The sequence below is a fragment of the Sprattus sprattus genome (assembly GCF_963457725.1).
Source record: "Sprattus sprattus genome assembly, chromosome: 18".
Taxonomy (NCBI): Eukaryota; Metazoa; Chordata; class Actinopteri; order Clupeiformes; family Clupeidae; genus Sprattus; species Sprattus sprattus.
The window spans coordinates 7,973,525-7,992,164 of record NC_137916.1 but is presented as its reverse complement, the minus strand read 5'-3'; the positions used below and the strand labels follow the sequence as shown (position 1 = coordinate 7,992,164).

Genomic DNA, 18,640 nt, shown 5'->3' with positions numbered 1-18,640 from the left:
CTGGCATTTCCCTTGTTCGTCCCTTTTTGCTACTTCTATTTCTCTCAGTAGTGTTCCTTTCTTTTTTTCCCATTCCGTCCGTTCGGCATTCAATACAGCCTCCATATCTACTATGTCCTGCAGGAGGGACTGCATAGTTGCTTTTTTTGCCCGTTCATTCTGCTCATTTTCTGCTGCCATGTCATTGAAAACTACTTCCAATTGCACCCTTGTTGTCTGACTCATCTCAAATCTCACACTCTCACTCCATCCAGATCCATTTTGGTAAAGTACAAACAAACAACACTTTTATAGACTTTGTGGAACGCTATGTCGTCGTCATAGAACATGATGGCACAATTGCCTTGTGTCACGTCATTACCTCACCGGCATGAGCCACTTCAGAATGCACGCTAATGAACAATACATTAATAATTCAATACGCACCGTCTAGCAGTCATCTGATAAAAATCGTACAAATTTTGTTCCTTTTATGTCAGTTTGAGTTTTTTTAAACAAATGAGATACCTCTGCAGGATGCAGTTCAGATCATCTAAAGTGAATGTCACAGGGAGTTGACAGATGCCGATCTTGAGGCTAAACGTATCTTACTTCATTGGACCTGTTGTAGAATGAATAAACATGAATGAAAAATAAATTAATTTGTGACCAGGATATTTTTTTAGCCTTATGATCAGTTAATTTCATCAAAATATGTTATTCGTCCTTACATTATTTGATAAGAACTGTGTTTAAAACATTTAAACATTTTCAACTTCTCACTGGGTGAGCATGTAGAACGTAAATGTTAGGCGCATGTCCATTGTATTAATAATTAGGCTAGCTAGGGTATCCCCTTCTGACAAATCGGCTAAACGGTAGGCACTGACCATATTAGGCTCTAAAAGTGGTTCGGATTACACTTCCATGTTGTACGAGCACCGTGACACATATTTTGACCTGAAGCCCCAGTTGTTAAGGTTCCTCAAACTTTTGGGAACCGCTCGGTTACACAAACAGCTGAGGCAACAACAAATATGCCGTTATTAAGCTATCTTTGACCTTCGTCTGTTTTAAATCAATCAGAATGAATGGAATTGATACTTTTTGAATACTTATTATAAAGGTATATCTTATGATTTGTATTTTTAACTCCTCACTGCAGTCATGCCACGTACCAGCCTAGTTCAAAACCTCGACCATCCTCCCCGTCCCCAAAAAAACTAGGATCACAGGACTTAATGACTACAGACCCGTAGCTCTGACCTCTGTTGTGATGAAGTCATTTGAGAGGCTTGTGTTGCGGCATCTCAAAGACATCACTGACCCTCTACTGGATCCCACTTTAGCTCTGCCTTTAATACCATCATCCCGGCTCTGCTGCAGGACAAGCTTCTCCGGCTGAGTGTGCCTGCTACTCCATCTGCAGGTTGATTACAGACTTCCTCTCTGACCGGAGGCAGCATGTGCGGCTGGGAAAACATGTCTCTGACCCCCGGACCATCAGCACCGGTTCCCCTCAAGGCTGCGTTCTTTCCCCTCTACTATTCTCCCTGTACACCAACAGCTGCACCTCCAGTCACCAGTTCGTCAAGCTCCTCAAGTTCACGGACGACACCACCCTCATTGGGCTCATCTCTGGTGGGGATGAGTCTGTGTACAGGTGGGAGATTGACCATCTGGTGACCTTGTGTGGACAGAACAATCTGGAGCTCAATGCGCTGAAAACAGTGGAGATGATTGTAGATTTCAGGAAGAACCCAGCCTCACCCACCCCAATCACTCTGAGTGACGCCCCAGTTGACAGTGTTGAGTCCATCCGCTTCCTGGGCATCATCATCTCCCAGGACCTCAAGTGGGAGCTCAACATCATCTCCCTCACCAAAAAGGCACATCAGAGGATGTACTTGCTGCGGCAGCTGAAGAAATTCAACCTGCCAAAAGCAATGATGTTGAACTTTTACACCTCCATCATTGAGTCCATCCTCACCTCCTCCATCACCATCTGGTACGCTGTTGCCACTGCCAAGGACAAAGGCAGACTGCAGCGTGTCATTCGTTCAGCAGAGAAGGTGATTGGCTGCAATCTGCCATCTCTCCCGGACCTGTATGGATCCAGGACCCTGAGGCGTACGGGGAAGATTATGGTCGACTCCTCCCACCCTGGTCACAAACTCTTTGTGACCCTCCCCTCCGTCAGAAGGCTGCGGTCCATCAGGACCAAAACTTCACGCCACCAGAGCAGCTTCTTCCCGTTTGCGGCTGGCCTCATCAACAAGGCCCGGGACCCCAGCCCCCCAACACGAACTCTAATCCTGAACTCTAAATTGCACACTCCTGCATTTTCCTTTTTGACGAAACGTTTGTCCAGCTATAGCCCCAAAACACACTCACCCTAGTATCAGCCAAGTGGGGCTACAAACATGCTAAGTCGGTCTAACTCCTACATTTTATCGTGGACAAAAAAAAATAGGTATAAAGTATTAAGGGGGGGGGGGGACTTTGGGGTGGGGGGGGACTTTGACAAACACTATAACACTAACTGTGCATCGGTAGTCATAATAAGAACTCATGGCTGAGGCCTACTGACAATAACACAGCTTATTTATTTTTGGGAGATGGGTATGGTAAACTGTTTTACCTCACCTACCCCATAATTAAACGACGTGGGCTTTATCATACGTGGTTTATCCAAATGAATAGCTAACCAACAGGGCTGCCAACTTTTCAAAAAACCTTGGAGTGAGAGTTTGTCAGGGTTGACCAAAATTTGCCGCGCACGCAGCCACACACGTTGGTGGCTCAAATATCATGGAATTGGAATTAATTTTGTGTTGTACCCATGTTGGGGCCTGCATTCTGGTGGTTTGTGGGGCCCAAAGTCGTTGATAGGGGCGGCGGCCTACTGGAGATGGACAACATTGGTTACATTCTGTGAAGCAAAGACATAGCTGAAGGTCCACCCCCAGGACATTTTGGTTTAAGTAGATGTTATTTCCTGCATTCTAGTGGATTTTTGGGCAGTATGCTAAAGATGTGCAATACCTGAACTTATTCTGATTCATTTTCATCTGATCAAGACTTCTAGACTTGAGCTGAACATTTAACCAGAAAACTATTGTTGTGCCTCAATGAGTGTCTATGTACCACAATATAGCCTATTAAAAATACCTGTGTCTAAGATTTGACCAAGGTAGGTTGATTGACATTTTGATTACAATGGTTTTCAACTCATTCTTAACTGAAACCTAACCTATATTGTTAATAATTGCATTCTTAAGAGCACTTAATTATTTGTGTTCAGCAAAAAAGGACACAAGATCAGATAGGGAGATTACCAATAATATATAAATAACCAGTTACTTGAGCCAATAGCAACCGCCGTATGACCAAACGTTCTCTGTCATTCGTTAAGACTATGTGGGAGGGCGTTTGCATTCAAAAGAGTTAGGCCAGGAGGATGTGGGGGAAATAATATTTTATACACTAATTTTACGTGTTGGTGAAATTTTAAAGACTGAAAGTCTTTTGGGTTTCGCTCTAATGCAATATAACTACAAGTATCACGCATTGGCATGTTTGTTCAGTGGTCTTGCTGTTTTTTAAAGTAGGCGGCAAATATCCTTTGCCTTCTCAAAGAAGCAATGACCTGCCTCCACTTTTTCAACTGCAGCCAGCTTGCTTGCTAGCTACCTAACTGCAGGATCGACCTCAGTAATCGGCTGGCTAGCTAGCCGACTGTTAGATGAAGTACAACGGTAGCTAGCTAGACAGGAAGTACGCTACGCTTACTTCAGGTTTACAGCAAGACAGGTTAGCTGGCTGGATAAAAACAGTATCCTAGCTAGTGTTTGCTACCTCTGTACACAGTTACTGTCATAGTTTTTTTTTTGTTTGTTTAAGTTCAACTAAAATTATTAAACAAAGGGATGGCTAAGTTGACAAGTGAGTGACAAGCTAAGACAGCTATGCTATTAGCTTCCCCAAGTGATAGCTGGCTATCAAAGCTATCCTAAGCTGCTCATACTTGCAATAACTTTGCTAAAGTTAGCAAGCTATCTAGCCAGTTAAGTTAGCCTGCCGTTTATTTTTAATTCCTTTGTTTTGAGGAAAGACTCGGTTGAATTTCCCCACCATTGTTAGGAACTTTTGGTCCGGTAAACCAGTTGTATTTTCGGATGGCCCCACATAAATATGGTTCGGGTGGAGGTGGTTTAGGTTCTGGTGCTGGATTTGGTTATGGTACCGGGGGCAAAGTCGGTGCTCAATCCTCCGGAATTGTGATGACTTCAAAGAAGCTAAAAATGGAACAGATTCAAGCTGACCACGAACTCTTTTTACAAGCATTTGAAAGTAAGTGTTGGCTCTTGCATTCTCCTTCTGTCGATATGAATAAACTTAAGCCTGCACTATTAAATAATGTCGAACTTCTGAATGTTGTGAATTCATGTTTGTTGCTAATGTTGTCAGCCTGTGCTAGCTAGCTGGCTAGGCCGTGAGCTATGTCAGAACACTGGTACTCGCAATGGTAATAGTTTTCCAAGTCCCGTTAGCTAACAGCGAAAAAGCTAGCAAATAGCTAACTACTTCTGGCATCTTACCGGTGAGCTGTTTTAAGTTAGCCATCCAAAAAATAATAACTTGAACTGACATTAACTGTTAATGATTGCTCGATGTTGACATAGGCCATCTGACTAACCCTCAGGCTATATTAATAATGTAGTCAACTTCAGATAACGTTACATTCGATAGTTTTAGCTAGCTTCTTGACAGATGTTGGTCATTTAGCTAGCTAGCGTTTAATTTACCCTTAGAAAGTTAAAACATTAAGCGTCGTGGTCTCAGGGGCTCCGTTTTCTGCAAGAAACTCAATAGTCTATCATTTAACTTAATTTAATTGTATGCCAACATTAGCAGGAATATTCACGTATCTTTGAATGGCTTTGCATGCCAATACCAGATTCTGTTCGATTAGCCGGGGTGGTTTATGGTTAATAATTCTGCAACCTATTATGTAATACCCAGGTATTTACTGGACAGAGTTTATTCTCGACGTTAAATCTTTTATAATCCACAGATGAATTCTCAAGTATGTTGCTGGTCACATTTAATTGTTGACTTTCAGTTTAACGAGCCACGTGCCGTTTCGTTGACAGCACGTGCTTTCTTGAGTCTATAATGTTTTAATAAACCTATTGGGATCGTGTTCATCACATTTTGATTTGGTGTGTCTCATGCCTTTGATGTCCTCTTAGTCAAGATACATTGTGCCTGACAGATAAGCGAGTGTGATACAGGAAGTCTGTTTCACCTGGTGCAGGGTCGTTACTGATCCCTATCTTTTCTTTTCACAGAACCCACACAGATCTATAGATTCCTGCGCACCAGAAACCTGATTGCAGTGAGTATATTTTACAAGAAGTGGTAGAGTAGTGGATTATTGCATGATGCAGTGGGTGACTGTCGAGCTTAATGGTGGACCTGTCCTTAAAAGTAAATGTACACCCCTGCATTTATTAGTTTATCTACATATTTGCATACTTTGTCATGGAAACACATTGGGCTTTTTTGAGAAGGTTTTTTTCTACAGATATGTTGCACGTTTTCATTGAGTGAAAAATTAACTTGCATTTTAAACTGGGTAATTCTTTTAAGGGAAACCCCCATTTTGAACTGCTTCCTCTCTCTGATGTCAGCAGTAGAACTTCGATCGGTTTTTGTTTAAGTGTGACATCTGCTTTCTTCTGCAGCCTATCTTCATGCACAGGACTCTCACATACATGTCCCATCGGAACTCAAGAACAAATACCAAAAGGTAATCAACATGCTTGCACTAAGTTGGGTCTTGTGTGTTGTATATGATATGAAGTTGACATGGATTATCAAAAAAAAACTACAGTAGGAAAATTACATTTCAAAGTTAAAGTAACACTATGCAACAATTTGCCACATTTTGAGCTAGGGTTTTATAGGCAACTAGTTTAGGTACCATCCTAAAATTCATTTTGACAGCATATGGTCATGTGAAGGACAGATAAACACCTGTGTCTTCCCCAGTCGCCAACCAGGATATGCCCTATGTAGTTCTGTGTAACAGGCTGGTACACCCTGCAAAAAGGAAGAAAAGCTTTCACACGCATGGCATTGCCAGCTAAACTGCCAAAAGACACCAGTTAGTGTGTTGGCAGGCTCCTATCAGTGTCAGCTGGGCTGTTGGTGGTATTTGCAAGGTTTTTGCATACCTTTTAGGTAGTTAGTGTACTAGTTTTGGAACAGAACTCCATATTTCTGCTTTAATGTGTTTGAAACAAAATAATCCAAATTAAGTGAAAGGAGTTAACTGCACAAACATAAGTTATGTCATGAATATATGGGCATTGCTGCTGCTTCAAACGTAAGACCTTTCAAAGCTAGCTTCTGAATGAAAGATTTCTCAGCTAAAAACAAAAGTTTCAATATTTTTGTTCTTTTTTTTTTCACAGGAAAGCTTTTAAAGTGGACGATCTGCTGCATAAGGTTGAGAAGGCAAGAGGAGAGCAAGAGTCACATAAGTAAGACAAAATTACATGCTTTCCTAACCCGCACAAACACTCTTTTCTTTCTATATGTCTGACCGCTTTCCAAACTAAACCCTTACTTTCCTCACTACAGTTTGGCCTCACATCTGCAGTTGACCTTCACTGGATTCTTCCATAAAACAGGTGGGAATGGAAAGAAGAGGAGCCATTGCAATAATTTCTATGCAAAGCATTTTGTTATTTTCAGTGCATGAAGTAAATTCACTCTCTTCTGTTTTTGTGGTCTTCAGAAAAGCTATCACAGAAATCAGAGAATGAACAGAACACGGTGCCCCTGGAGGTGCTCCTAGTGAAAGTCTGTCACAAGAAAAGAAAGGTAACGATCTCATGAGGAACATTCCACTTTCATAGAGTAGTGTGTCACTTAAACTCCTTTAGAACTTCTGAGTATACCAAATGGCTTAGAAAATGGCAATCACACTAAGCACATTTAGCTGGCCGCCTCTTTTCAGATAAGAAGCAGGTCATGCCTCATGTGCTCCAAAAGCCCTGTTGTCCATTGAGGAAAGTGCACTCACTGCGTCACCTCTGCCAGTGGCCTTCAGACAGCCCCCTCCATCCCCCAAAGCACAAACATATGCAGTCATTTTCACAAGGACGCTTGTATTGTAACACCCGTATAACCTCCCATTCTCCTGTGCTGTGCTGTGTTGTGTGTGTGTGTGTGTGTGTGCGCGCGCTGTGCTCAGGATGTCAGCTGCCCAGTAAAGCAAGTGCCTACCGGTAAGAAGCAGGTGCCATTGAACCCGGACGGGAGCCAGGCCAAGCCGGGGGCCTTCCCCACACTGCTGGTCTCCAGCCAGGAGTTTGAGCCCAGCAACAGCCACATGGTCAAGTCCTACTCGCTGCTCTTCAGGGTGCCCTGGCCGGCCAGGTGCCAGCTCAGTGACCTGGCCAATGGCGAGACCAACGAGAACATAGGTGTGTGTGGACTCCCATACTCATGGGTGCTGGGCCTTTCAGCTTAATCGTTGTCGAGATGAGGTGAAACGGGATGTGTAATTTTGATTTGCTCAGTTTCAGCAAGTTGTCATCACATTGTCTTTTTCTGTATAAAATATATATACAATATATACACACACAGACATACACACAACATTTATTTAAATATCTCACACATTCAGACAATAAATATATTGACAACCATTATAAATATATATATATATATATATGTAAGGGATAATGTATTGTCCGGAGGTCATTCTCAAAAAATAATTCCCGACGGGGCGAACAACACCCCGACGCGCAGCGGAGGGTGTTATTTTGCCCTGAAGGGAATTATTTTTGGAGAATGACCGACGGACAATACATTATCCCGCTTATTATACGGTTACTTGCCAAAATCGATAGAAGACATTCCTCCAACATACCTCTTTTTAATGATTTAGTTGCCGTTTCATTAGTCCCATTTAGAAATAAATAGGTCTTCGAGCAAATAGAACTTTGAAGTTTCAGGTGTTGCATAGCAACCCATTACTTGCTGACTTAATTACAAATTACCATGAGTCTGTTACGTTAAAATTACCTGACTTCTTGCGGAATGAGATGAAAGATGTGAATTAGAAGCACAAAACCCGTTGCCAAGGACAGCGGTCATTATCTTTTCGGAGCGGTCTGTTAGCAGGAATTAATGTATGGAAGAACGTTCGGATGGCCCATTCAAATCAACGGTACTTTTTGGAACATTCTGAAGAGCCGTATAATAAATATATATATATATATACACGCATACACAGTGGTGGCCAAAATGATTAGAACACCTGACAGATCTGAATATACTGACCTTTGTTTTGCCTCCAAAACATGATTTCATTTCATAATGTTCATGAAACATGCAGATGGTTGCTCTGAGCACAACAAATATCAGATAAAGTGAGTCCTACTGTTTTTACCTTACTGTTGGTATGTCCACCTTTTGCAGCAATTACAGCAGCACATCTCTCTGACATAGTGTCAATATAATTTCTGAGAACTTCAACACAAATGTTATCCCATGCCTTCTGCAACTCAAGCCAAAGGCTTTCCTTTGAATGTACAATAGATCTGTCCAGTTTATTTTCAAACTCTCCCCAAATTTTCATGATGGGGTTGAGGTCCGGACTTTGAAGGGTCCAGTCCATCATTTTCAATGTTCCAGCAGATTCCTTCTGTCGAAGGTGGTTCCGGTAATAATGTTAAGGGTCATTGTCCTCTTAGAAAATAAATCCAGGCCCAATAAGTGGTATTCTGTGCCCCACCAGAATGTTGTGCTATACCTTCTTATCCATGATGCAAAAGTCACCTTTTCCTGAGGCTGAAATGGCACCCCACAACATAATACTACCTCCTCCTTGTTTAACTGTTGACAATAGACACTCATTTTCATATCTCTCCCTCTGTTGAACATACACTTTTTGCTTGTTGCCAAACTGTTCAAACTTGGACTCATCAGACCACAACAATTTATACCAATCTTCTTTTGTTCATTTCTTGTGATCTTTTGCAAATTTCAGGCATTTCACTCTGTTTTTCTCCTTCAGTAATGGTTTATTTGCTTCTATTCTGCCAACAAGTCCTTCTTCTCCCAGTTCCCAACGCACAGTTCTTGAAGACTCTGTTGCACGATTAGTCATTGTGGTGTTGATATCATCACGCAGTTCTCGTGAGGTCTTTCTTCGGTCCTTAAGACTATTAGACTATAAGACTAAGAATTCCGAGACGCTTCAATTGTCTGTCTTAAAGTTTATTTTTTCTACCTCTTCCCTTTTGGTTCTGGTGTGAATTGGTTTCATCATGGCGGTCTAAAGTGTACTTGACAGTGCTTGGACGGCATCTCAAGACCTTGGCTATGTGGCAGTAGCTCCAGCCAGCATCAGAAAGGGCCTTTATTCAAACCCGTTGCTCACTCGTTGGCTCCTTCACCTTAGCAACATGTGCTTCAAGACTACTTCTAGAGGCTTTGAATTCATACCAATTGGTGCTGACAAAAACCTGATGTTACCAATCACTTAATGAGCAGGATAGGCCTTGTACATTCAAAAGAATCACACAGCTGTGTCCTAAGACTCTTGCATCACCATTCATTTAACCACGATCACACCTGACTGATTAAACAAGTAATTTGGCTTCTTATGTGAAGGAACATGATTGTGTGACATTGACAGTGAAATGGGCCTAGCTAGTTTTTTGTAAGGAAAATGACCTAAATCTCCTTATGATGTCTCTCTTCTATGTTTTATAGAGCATGATGAGGATGATATTTCATTAGTTGTATGGGTATTTGAATGGCCAATTCAACAAAAACAACTTAAACCTCTTAAATATGCCTAATCATTTTGGCAACCATGCTCACTTGAGATTTCTTGTCATGTCAGGTGTTATTGAAGAAATTGCAAGCAGAAAGAAACGTACCTTGCAAAGGGAAGATGGTGAAACGATGTTTGTGGCCCAGATGACTGTTTTTGATAAGAATCGGTAGGTTGTAGGCTGCATTCTCCGCTCTTACTTCACACTCTAAACTCTTGCAACTCTATTTCAGTTTTGACATGTCATTGAAAGTATTTTCTAGTGTCTAATTATGTCTAATGTCTGTAAAAGGCCAATTTTGTTTTCAATATTGGGGCATGACATTATTTTCTCTTGCTAATATTTACCATTTTTGTGGTGTGTGTTTGTCAGACGTTTACAGCTGCTTGATGGGGAGTATGAAGTGTCCATGCAAGAAATGGAGGAGAGTCCAGTTAGCAAGAAAAGAGCCACATGGGAAACCATTACGGATCAGAAGGTGTGTGTGTGTGTGTGTGTGTGTGTGTGTGTGTGTGTGGCTGTGTGTGGCTGTGTGTGTATGCGGCTCTGTGTGTGTGTGTGTGTGGCCTTGTTCAAGAATAGTGGCAAATTAGACTGACTTTCACAGGCAACTGCACAGAACACGCCCAGTAATCCTTAGTAATAAATCATATATGATATTTATGATACACTGTTGAAGAGTTATCAGAGCCCTTGTCTGTGGTTTTCCACAACAGCTGTTTGGGGTTTAATTATAGACTTGTGGGTTGCCGGATAGACACCATTATACATGTCTTTTACAAGTATTTGAATGTTCTGGAACCGTGAGCATGTCATCATTGCATACCAAAAGGACTCCCAAGTCCATAAGTATTTTCCAGAATTCACCTAAAGGCATGGCATCTTGGCCTCTTCTTCCTCTCCGTCCTCCCACAGTGGCCTGACCTGACCTTCTCCCAGGGTCCCACACTGCAGTTCACCCTGCGCTGGACAGGTGACGTGTCTAGCCGCTCCACGGCACCTGTGGCCAAACCCCTGGCCACACGCAACTCCGACTGCAGCGGCGGCAGCAGCACTGCAGAGAGCAGGCCCTGCAGCCTCAAGCCTCTGCAGACAGTAGGTAAGAGATTCACAAAAATCAGAATCAGAATTCTTTTAATGGCCAAGTATATTCACACATACAGGAAATTGACTTTGTGTGGTTGGTGCATAAGACATAACACAAAACATAACACATTACATAACAACACAAAAGCATTAACAAGAACAAAGGACAAATGTTTTTTAAGATAATAATAATAAATAATTTGGGCACATGAAGGGCAAGCTACAGTTCATTTGAGTACGTAAACCCAGAGTCAGTGTGATGCAGGGGGCTTGTTTGTGAGCCCAACTGCCGTGGGGAAGATGGGAGCTCCTGGTGCTCTGTGACTTGGATCAGAGGAGCTCATTCATATTGTGGCGGAATTAATATCCACGAGAAATTATTCTGATTTCAGTCCTCCTTAGATATATGCAAAAAAGGTTTTCTTGTTTGTTAATGACTGCCTTTGTTTCTGTTCCCAAAGCTGTAAAGGAACCAATTAGCACTGATACTCCTCCAAGGAAAGAACAGATAGTGGCAGAGTCACGGCAGAAGCCCAGGGTCATATATCAGGTAAGTGTTTGATCCCTCTCTATAGGGCCCCAGATGTTCTACAGTACAGGAGTAGCCAAAACCTTTTTTTTTTTTTTTTTTTTAATTAAATCCCCCTTCGCCTAAAGGCCGATTTATGGTCAGAGGCGTAAGCGCAAGCGCAAGAGGCCCTGCAAGCCCCTTGCGCGACTTTTCACGTCTTCGGGCGTCGGGCGATTTTTCTAGACTTGCGCCATTTTACGCAAGCCTATTGTTCTGGCGGTGAATTGCTTGGCAACACCCCCAACGCAATGCGTAAGCACATAGCAATTCATGCTTCTTAACTGAGTATACTGTATCTCGGCCTTAAGTGTCAAGACAGTAACTGAACTGTTGGCTCTTGGGGTTGTTTGTGAGGCTTTGTGGATATGCTATGTTTGGACAGACAGTCTTCTCAGTACGCGCCTCTAATTACTGGAATACCCTCCACACTGATGTGAGGGAGTGCGCCAGTATTTCAGTGTTCAAAAACAAACTTAAGAAATGGATACAAAATAACCAAACCGGCAACCATAATTAAGCCACTGCATTACTTATTTTTATAATAAGTTTTATAACACCTGGTCTGTCTGGTTTTTACAATTTGTTATCTGAACTGCACTGTTTTGACACACTGTTGTTAACCTTGTATGTCTGTCTGGTTTTTACAATTTGTTTTCTTAAACTGCACAGTTTTTTCAAACTGTTGCTTATCTTTTTATATTATTTTGTATTTATTTTATTTCCATATCTCTGTCATGCCATGCCAAGGGACAATGGATGAAAACAAGCTAATCAAGCTAATTCTGGTGCATTTACATTTTCTGGGAAATGTTTATCAATGTACACTGTCCCTTTTCAAATAAACACATAAATAAATAATTAAATAAATGCACCAGTGAACACTTGAGCTACATAAATGTATCACTCCTTCCTGTCAGTTTGTTCTGTACTTGGGTGGAGATTACCGAGATGGCTGAGGTTTTTAGTTTTGTTTTCACCACCACTGTTTTTTCCTCCTTTGTGTAAATGATGTGTGCCTGTTTGGTCTTCCAGTTCCTGTACAACAATAACACGCGCCAGCAGACGGAGGCGCGGGATGACCTGCACTGCCCCTGGTGCACGCTCAACTGCTGCAAACTCTACAGCCTGCTCAAGCACCTCAAGCTCTCCCACAGCCGCTTCGTTTTCAACTATGTGGTGAGGGATCTCTCTTCATCTCTCTCTATCTCTACGTCTCTCCCTATCTCTCTCATCTGACTGTCTGTCTGTCTCGCTCATATCTGTCACACACACACATAATGAGATATAGTGGGTACATAGAAAAAGTTCACAAATACATCTTTTACCCCACTGGCAGGAACCCAGCATAGCTCATAGCGGAAGTCCTCTGAATATACTGAGTGGGTGAATGTTGAGCTTGTGCTAATTGAATTCTCCTCATCCCCACGCAGCCTCACCCCAAAGGAGCGCGCATAGACGTGTCCATAAATGAGTGTTATGACGGTTCTTACGTGGGCAACCCACAGGACATCCACAGCCAGCCCGGCTTCGCCTTCAGCCGCAACGGCCCCGTCAAGAGGACGGCCGTCACCCACATCCTCGTCTGCAGGTCTGCATCCAACCATAGGCCCCCCCCCATTACAAGTCTTTCCCCTGTACCTTTTGACAACTTCTGAGCACATTCTTTGACCACCTCATCCATAATTGGTTTGCTTGATTAAAACATAAATAGTATCTTCACACCGTAAGGCTCTATTCAGTTCTATGGCCTCATAGAAACATGCAGAGTTGGGATAGTAACGTATATCAAAGTAGGAGTTAATAGTATTTAGTTTTATACCATATATTGGAGACCAGTCTTTGATTTTAGTCAGTCACGATCCAGGTTTTAATCTTGTACAAAGCCTGAAGTTCCACTAATAGCTTCACCTCAGACTCATCTGATTATCCCTTAAGGGACAGGTTGTTAAATACACTGATATTAAGGGGTGTTACCGTCTTTTCAAATAGGCCATGGAGACAGGGTTCTTTATTTTGACCTGGGGGGGGTGAAGATAAGAGCAATGTCACACCTCCCTCCCTAGGTCAAAACCAAATATAGTTACCCAGGAATGCTTACATGCTAGTTAAATCCAAATATCAGTAACAGTTATAACTAGGTATAAGATACATTGAATTATTGACTATGGCATATCAGAGTGTGATAACATATGATGATGCATAACATATGATGTTGTATATCCTAAATGTCTATCCCTCAGGCCCAGACGAGTGAAGCCCAGTCTGTCAGAGTTCCTGGAGCCGGAGGAAGGGGCGGATGTTGAGCAGCAGCAGCGCACCTACACCAGCGGCCACGACCGCCTCTACTTCCACAGCGACAACTGCGTCCCGCTTGGAGCCAATGAGATGGACGAGGACAGCGAGGACGAGCGCGCCCCCCTCTGGCTCCGGGAGAAGACCGTCTCGGTGAGTCCGACCAGACCTAACCAGTCTCAACTCCCTGTACAGTAAAGTGCAGGGAGAGTGGATGCGTGTGTGGCCTTTCAAATGCAGAGATGCTCATCTAGTTGACTACTTGACTCCACCATCAGCTAATGTCATCTGTGTTTTGTTTTATCTTTAGCAAATTGATGACTTCACTGATGTGAATGAGGGAGAGAAGGAGGTGATGAAGCTGTGGAACCTCCACGTGATGAAATACGGGTGAGTGGTGGTGCTTTTCTTCCTTCTCTTTCTCCTTCAGAATCTGGAGACTCTAATGTCTCCATTCACCCTAATGTTGAGTAAGAGCTGCCTTTTTCCACTGTGATTTGTGTTTTTATTCAGTTTTATTTAGATCTGCTAGATTTGTTAGATCTGCAATTTTATCCACTGCTTGTATCACTACCGTTATGTACCGTTGAGATTGTCTCATTCCATCTTCAGTGATGCACATCTAGAGCTCTTTAAAATGCAATAACATTTTGTGTTTATCTGACTGGGGATGCATGTTTTTGCTCTCAGATTCATTGCTGACAATCAGATGAACCAGGCATGCATGGTGTTTGTGGAAAAATATGGCAGCATCATAGCCGAGAAGAACCTCAACCGAAACTTCCTGCTGCACTTGGTCAGCATGCATGACTTCAACCTGGTCAGCGTGGCGACCATAGACAAGGTCATGGCACGCGTGCGTGAGTTCCAGCGGAAACGCCGGCGGCAACTCGACCACGACCTCAGAATGCTCGCCAATGGCACCGCCCCCTCCACCAGCCAAACCAGTGAGGGGCCGCCAACGGACAAAGAGGCAGCCGCCACCGCCGCAGCAGCAGGAGGAGCAACCAGCAAGCCCCGACAGTACAAGAGGCAGAAGCTCTGAGGGGTCAGGGGTCAGGGTTGGGGGAGGGTTAAGGGACAGGGATCAGGGAAAGCAGGCGGCAGAATCTGGTGCTCTTTTGGGTGGGGCACCACTGGATGGCTCCTCATCCAGTACAGTACCCATGCATTCCGTACAGGGTCTCAGGTGCTTGGAGTCAGTCTGCAACACGGTGCACTACTGGTAGACACAACCAAGAACAAAAACTAACAAACAAATCGAATAAAAGGTGACTCATGCAAAGGATTTGTGGGTCAAATGAGTCACATTTTTCAGTTTCCCCTTCCTCCCGCCATCATTGCAACATATAAACTAGCAGGTGAATAGGCTCTGGGATGGTGCCATTTAAACATGAGCTTTTTTGTAAGATTACTTTTAGCAGTAGTAGGGATTCCACATTTATATTGGTTAGTATGTCTCTGATAGATCACCATTGTGACACACCCTCTTGGCCCTTCAATCATATTCTTCATCAGCACGTGGTTCTTGTTGGTAACTGCATTTGGACAGGCTATTCAAGGAATCATTTTAAATGGTGACTTATTGTAAAGATTTGACCCAAATCCTTTTTTTTTTGTCATATTTTGCTACGGGCTTTGATGTGTTTAATAATGCATATTGAGAGTCAAAAGAAACTTGAACTGAAATAAAATGTGTTTGGGGATCTAAAAAGCTTTTGCTCTCTGAGGGCCAGCTAAGAGGATGGCTTGGTTGCCACCGCAACACTGGATTGGTTTACACGAGCCCTGTTTATGCAAGGATGTGGCTCGCTGTGCCACCCACCCACCCATACATACATACATACACATACACGCACAGACACACACAGACACACACACACCCACACCCTCATAGACACAGGGTATTGACGGCTGACTGTAGGCATGAGTGTCACAGCTGACCTCAAGCGTTGTGCCCCTGTGCCAACGCAGGAACAAGCCAGGTGCTCTTTGTAAGATGTTTACACTTGTCTTTTGTCTTTCTTTGACATCTCTGGAAAGTACAGGGGTTTGTTTGAATGGTTTTTATAGTTGTTTTTTTCTCTGTCATAGTAGTCTTGTACTGAGGCCTAGTGCCTATTTGCGTGAGGAGAATTCTACAGGATAATCACTGGAGGGAATACAGACTCGCACAGTTTGTCTTTGTCTTCTGAACCCCACTGCCATAGCAACACTGTACTGCTGTGCTCCTAATTCTTCTGTTCGTCTTGATGTCACCAGCGGCCAAATCATCAGTCCTCCAAGCCACGCTTCCTTTCCCTTTCGCCACCACTGAAACTCATCCAACTCTCCTCCTTCACTTCTTTCATTACCTTCACAACTTGGCAGCACAGTCACTCGGGTTCCCCTCAGACACTTTCGGCCTGTGGGTTTTTTTTTTTGTCTTCTTTTTTTTCTTCTTTACGTTTTCTATCCCCCCCCCACCCCCCCAGAGACTTTCATTCTCAAGCATCCTGGTGCCCAAGTCCTAAGAGATTCTCTGGTCTCCGATCTTGACTGACTACGTCTGTGTGCTACAGGACTTGGTGCATCTATGTGCTACAGGACTTGTAAGAAAAGTCAGACTTTGTATTGTTTGACTTGGAGGTTATTTAAATAGACTGGAGGGTGGACTGTAGTTTAGAGACCAAAGGGTGTGGATGCCACATGTTTTTGACATGACATTTAGGCTCTCCCGTGAGCTTAATCAGGTTCTTTTTTTTTCTTTTTTGTTTTGTTTTTTAAAGGAGACAAAAGCTTTCCTCAACTCCTGCTTTAATTTTGCTAAAGCTGTATACTATGAACTGATATGTGTTTGGATTGACCTTTAGTGTACAAAAAGAAAGTCTGTGACCTGCGCAAAGAACTTCGTTTCGAAGCACACATACTATGCTTTCCGTGATAGAAAAGAGCAGCATTGTTTGCACAAGATGATTTCCGAGAGAAAAATGTTTTGAAGAGGTTGACCGAAAGACCAAGAACACAAAACCAGCCTGTTTTACGTTGTGTTTTGTAGCAAAGTCATGGGTTATTTTCTATTTAAAAGTAAATATTTTTTAAACTACTGGTCAATAAAATTGTATGAATGCAAGTTCCATGAAAAAGCAAATATTGTACCATGACAGGTGTTGGGATATGTTTTAATAAAATAATGTAAAAAAAAAAAAAAAAACTTGGGTTAAGCAACTTTTTTCATTTAATATATCTCACAATTTCTCATTCTTCCAACTGTACTGGTGCAGGCACAGGATGAGGTAAACACGTAACCATCACAGTTTGAACATGGGATTGACACAACACTGCAGAATTAAGGGTGACGAGTTTAACAGCTATTAGTTTCATGGTGGAGAATCCAGTACCTTAATCTAGTTCCTTTTAATGTCCAACCCCCCTATAGTATTCCCCCCTCTAAAGAATCTGTGGCATGGACAAGGTGCTTGGTCCATCTGGTGAGTACTGTCCCTTACTGGTTGATGCTGTTCTTTAGGTGTCCAAGTGGATAACTGTGCACCGTACTCTACAAATGCATTTGACAGTGGACCTGACGATAAGAGCCATTAAGAGATTATCTGTGTAACATACGTACAGAAAACTGCTAGCCAGTACCTCTGGGCATCACACAGCCATGCCCAGAGTCCCTCGGGATCACATGCCAACAGACAGGATGACACTGAACACGTGACAACCATTGGGGTACATCACAGAGCAAACGATCTGTCTATGCTGTTGAAGGCATTCAGCAAATGGACCTGAACTGGATCAATGGTTAAGCTCAATTGAAAACTACAACAGCTTTATCTTATAGTAAGACTACAGAAGATCACGCTTAAGCAAAACACTGTTAGGATTGTCATAGCAAAAAATAAAATAAAAGTAATAAATTCAAAAACAAATATTTAAAAAAAGAAAAAAATCACCTGGAAATAATCCCATTTGAAAAATCTTGGCCGGTAACCTACTCTGGACTGAAAGTTATTGAAACAAACTTTTACTTTTATTTTACTGAAGCCCGCTCGTAAAGAGATGCATAGGTGGCAGTTTTTGCTGTACAATCATGCAAGCCCAGGCCCTTTTAAAACACGTGGCGAGGAGCTGTTGTGCTGTCTGTGGATTGTGTGGGGCTGGAACAGCAGCTAAATGTGTTGGTCCACTCACCCTTGGGAGGGAAAAATGTCCGTGCTTAACAACATGACATCTGCCTCAACTTTGGACATTTAGTCGAGGGGACAGCTTTGGCAGTGCAGTCCAGCAGACCAGGCTATGTTTCTGTTTTAGTGCACCCTGCTTGTCCCAGTCCGGTTCCAAGGAGTGCCTGCGGATCAGAACACCAGCACCTTCCAGCCAGGGTGCGTGAAGGAACAGCCAAAATACAGGCAATCCACTGCCTGATCCAGCAGCCAATCAAATACCACTTCCCTGTTGCCCGAGCCAATTGTAACCCTAAGCTTGAAGCTGGCCCCATCGTGGTTATTGTTGGCGCTGACTGGAAACAGGTTGACCACTTCCATGTCAAAGGTCACGGCGGAGCCCACAGTGATGGCTGGCAGCTGATTGGTCATCTCTTTCCCGTTGACAAACACAGCGCCTATAGGACAGAGTCAACATGGAAGTGTGAGGGGGTCACTTTCAACTGGTAGTGTATGTATGGCCTTGGCCCAGTACAAATACAGGCCACAGACACAGAACAGAGTTATTTCAGAGTGTTATTTCTGCCTGGACAAATGACAACATGCAAGCACGCCAGCCAGTGTAATCTATGTGATGAGTAATGCAATGCAATGATGACTAGAAAGGACCAAGAGGAGAGTATGGGTAAAAAGGATTTCAC

General features: G+C 43.0%; 2 protein-coding genes across 2 annotated transcripts in view; one reads left to right on the top strand and one right to left on the bottom strand.

Moving 5' to 3' along the window:
- The first annotated feature begins 3,956 nt into the window (after window positions 1–3,956).
- On the top strand, window positions 3,957–14,887 carry LOC308379355 (polycomb protein suz12-A-like). Its single transcript, XM_080856451.1, has 16 exons — window positions 3,957–4,332; window positions 5,334–5,380; window positions 5,730–5,794; window positions 6,462–6,530; window positions 6,631–6,680; window positions 6,788–6,873; window positions 7,247–7,478; window positions 9,911–10,010; window positions 10,215–10,320; window positions 10,758–10,941; window positions 11,390–11,478; window positions 12,532–12,675; window positions 12,930–13,087; window positions 13,740–13,944; window positions 14,102–14,181; window positions 14,482–14,887. Exons 1-16 carry the CDS (start codon window positions 4,158–4,160, stop codon window positions 14,834–14,836), a joined length of 2,145 nt encoding a protein of 714 aa, XP_080712577.1. The 5' UTR covers window positions 3,957–4,157; the 3' UTR covers window positions 14,837–14,887.
- Window positions 14,888–17,163: 2,276 nt separating this feature from the next.
- Window positions 17,164–18,640, bottom strand: part of crlf3 (cytokine receptor-like factor 3) — a 9,355-nt gene continuing 7,878 nt past the window's right edge. Inside the window, exon 8 of the mRNA XM_080856337.1 lies at window positions 17,164–18,397. Within this exon, the coding sequence (XP_080712463.1) occupies window positions 18,132–18,397 (266 nt within the window). The 3' untranslated portion in view covers window positions 17,164–18,131. The remainder of the gene's footprint in view (window positions 18,398–18,640) is intronic.

Excerpts from the sequence above, each read along its gene's own strand:
- LOC308379355 (XM_080856451.1), top strand. The coding sequence starts at position 4,158 with ATGGCCCCACATAAATATGGTTCGGGTGGAGGTGGTTTAGGTTCTGGT. Across the intron at positions 6,531-6,630 it reads GGAGAGCAAGAGTCACATAA|TTTGGCCTCACATCTGCAGT; the intron begins GTAAGACAAAAT and ends TCCTCACTACAG. Across the intron at positions 11,479-12,531 it reads AGCCCAGGGTCATATATCAG|TTCCTGTACAACAATAACAC; the intron begins GTAAGTGTTTGA and ends TTGGTCTTCCAG.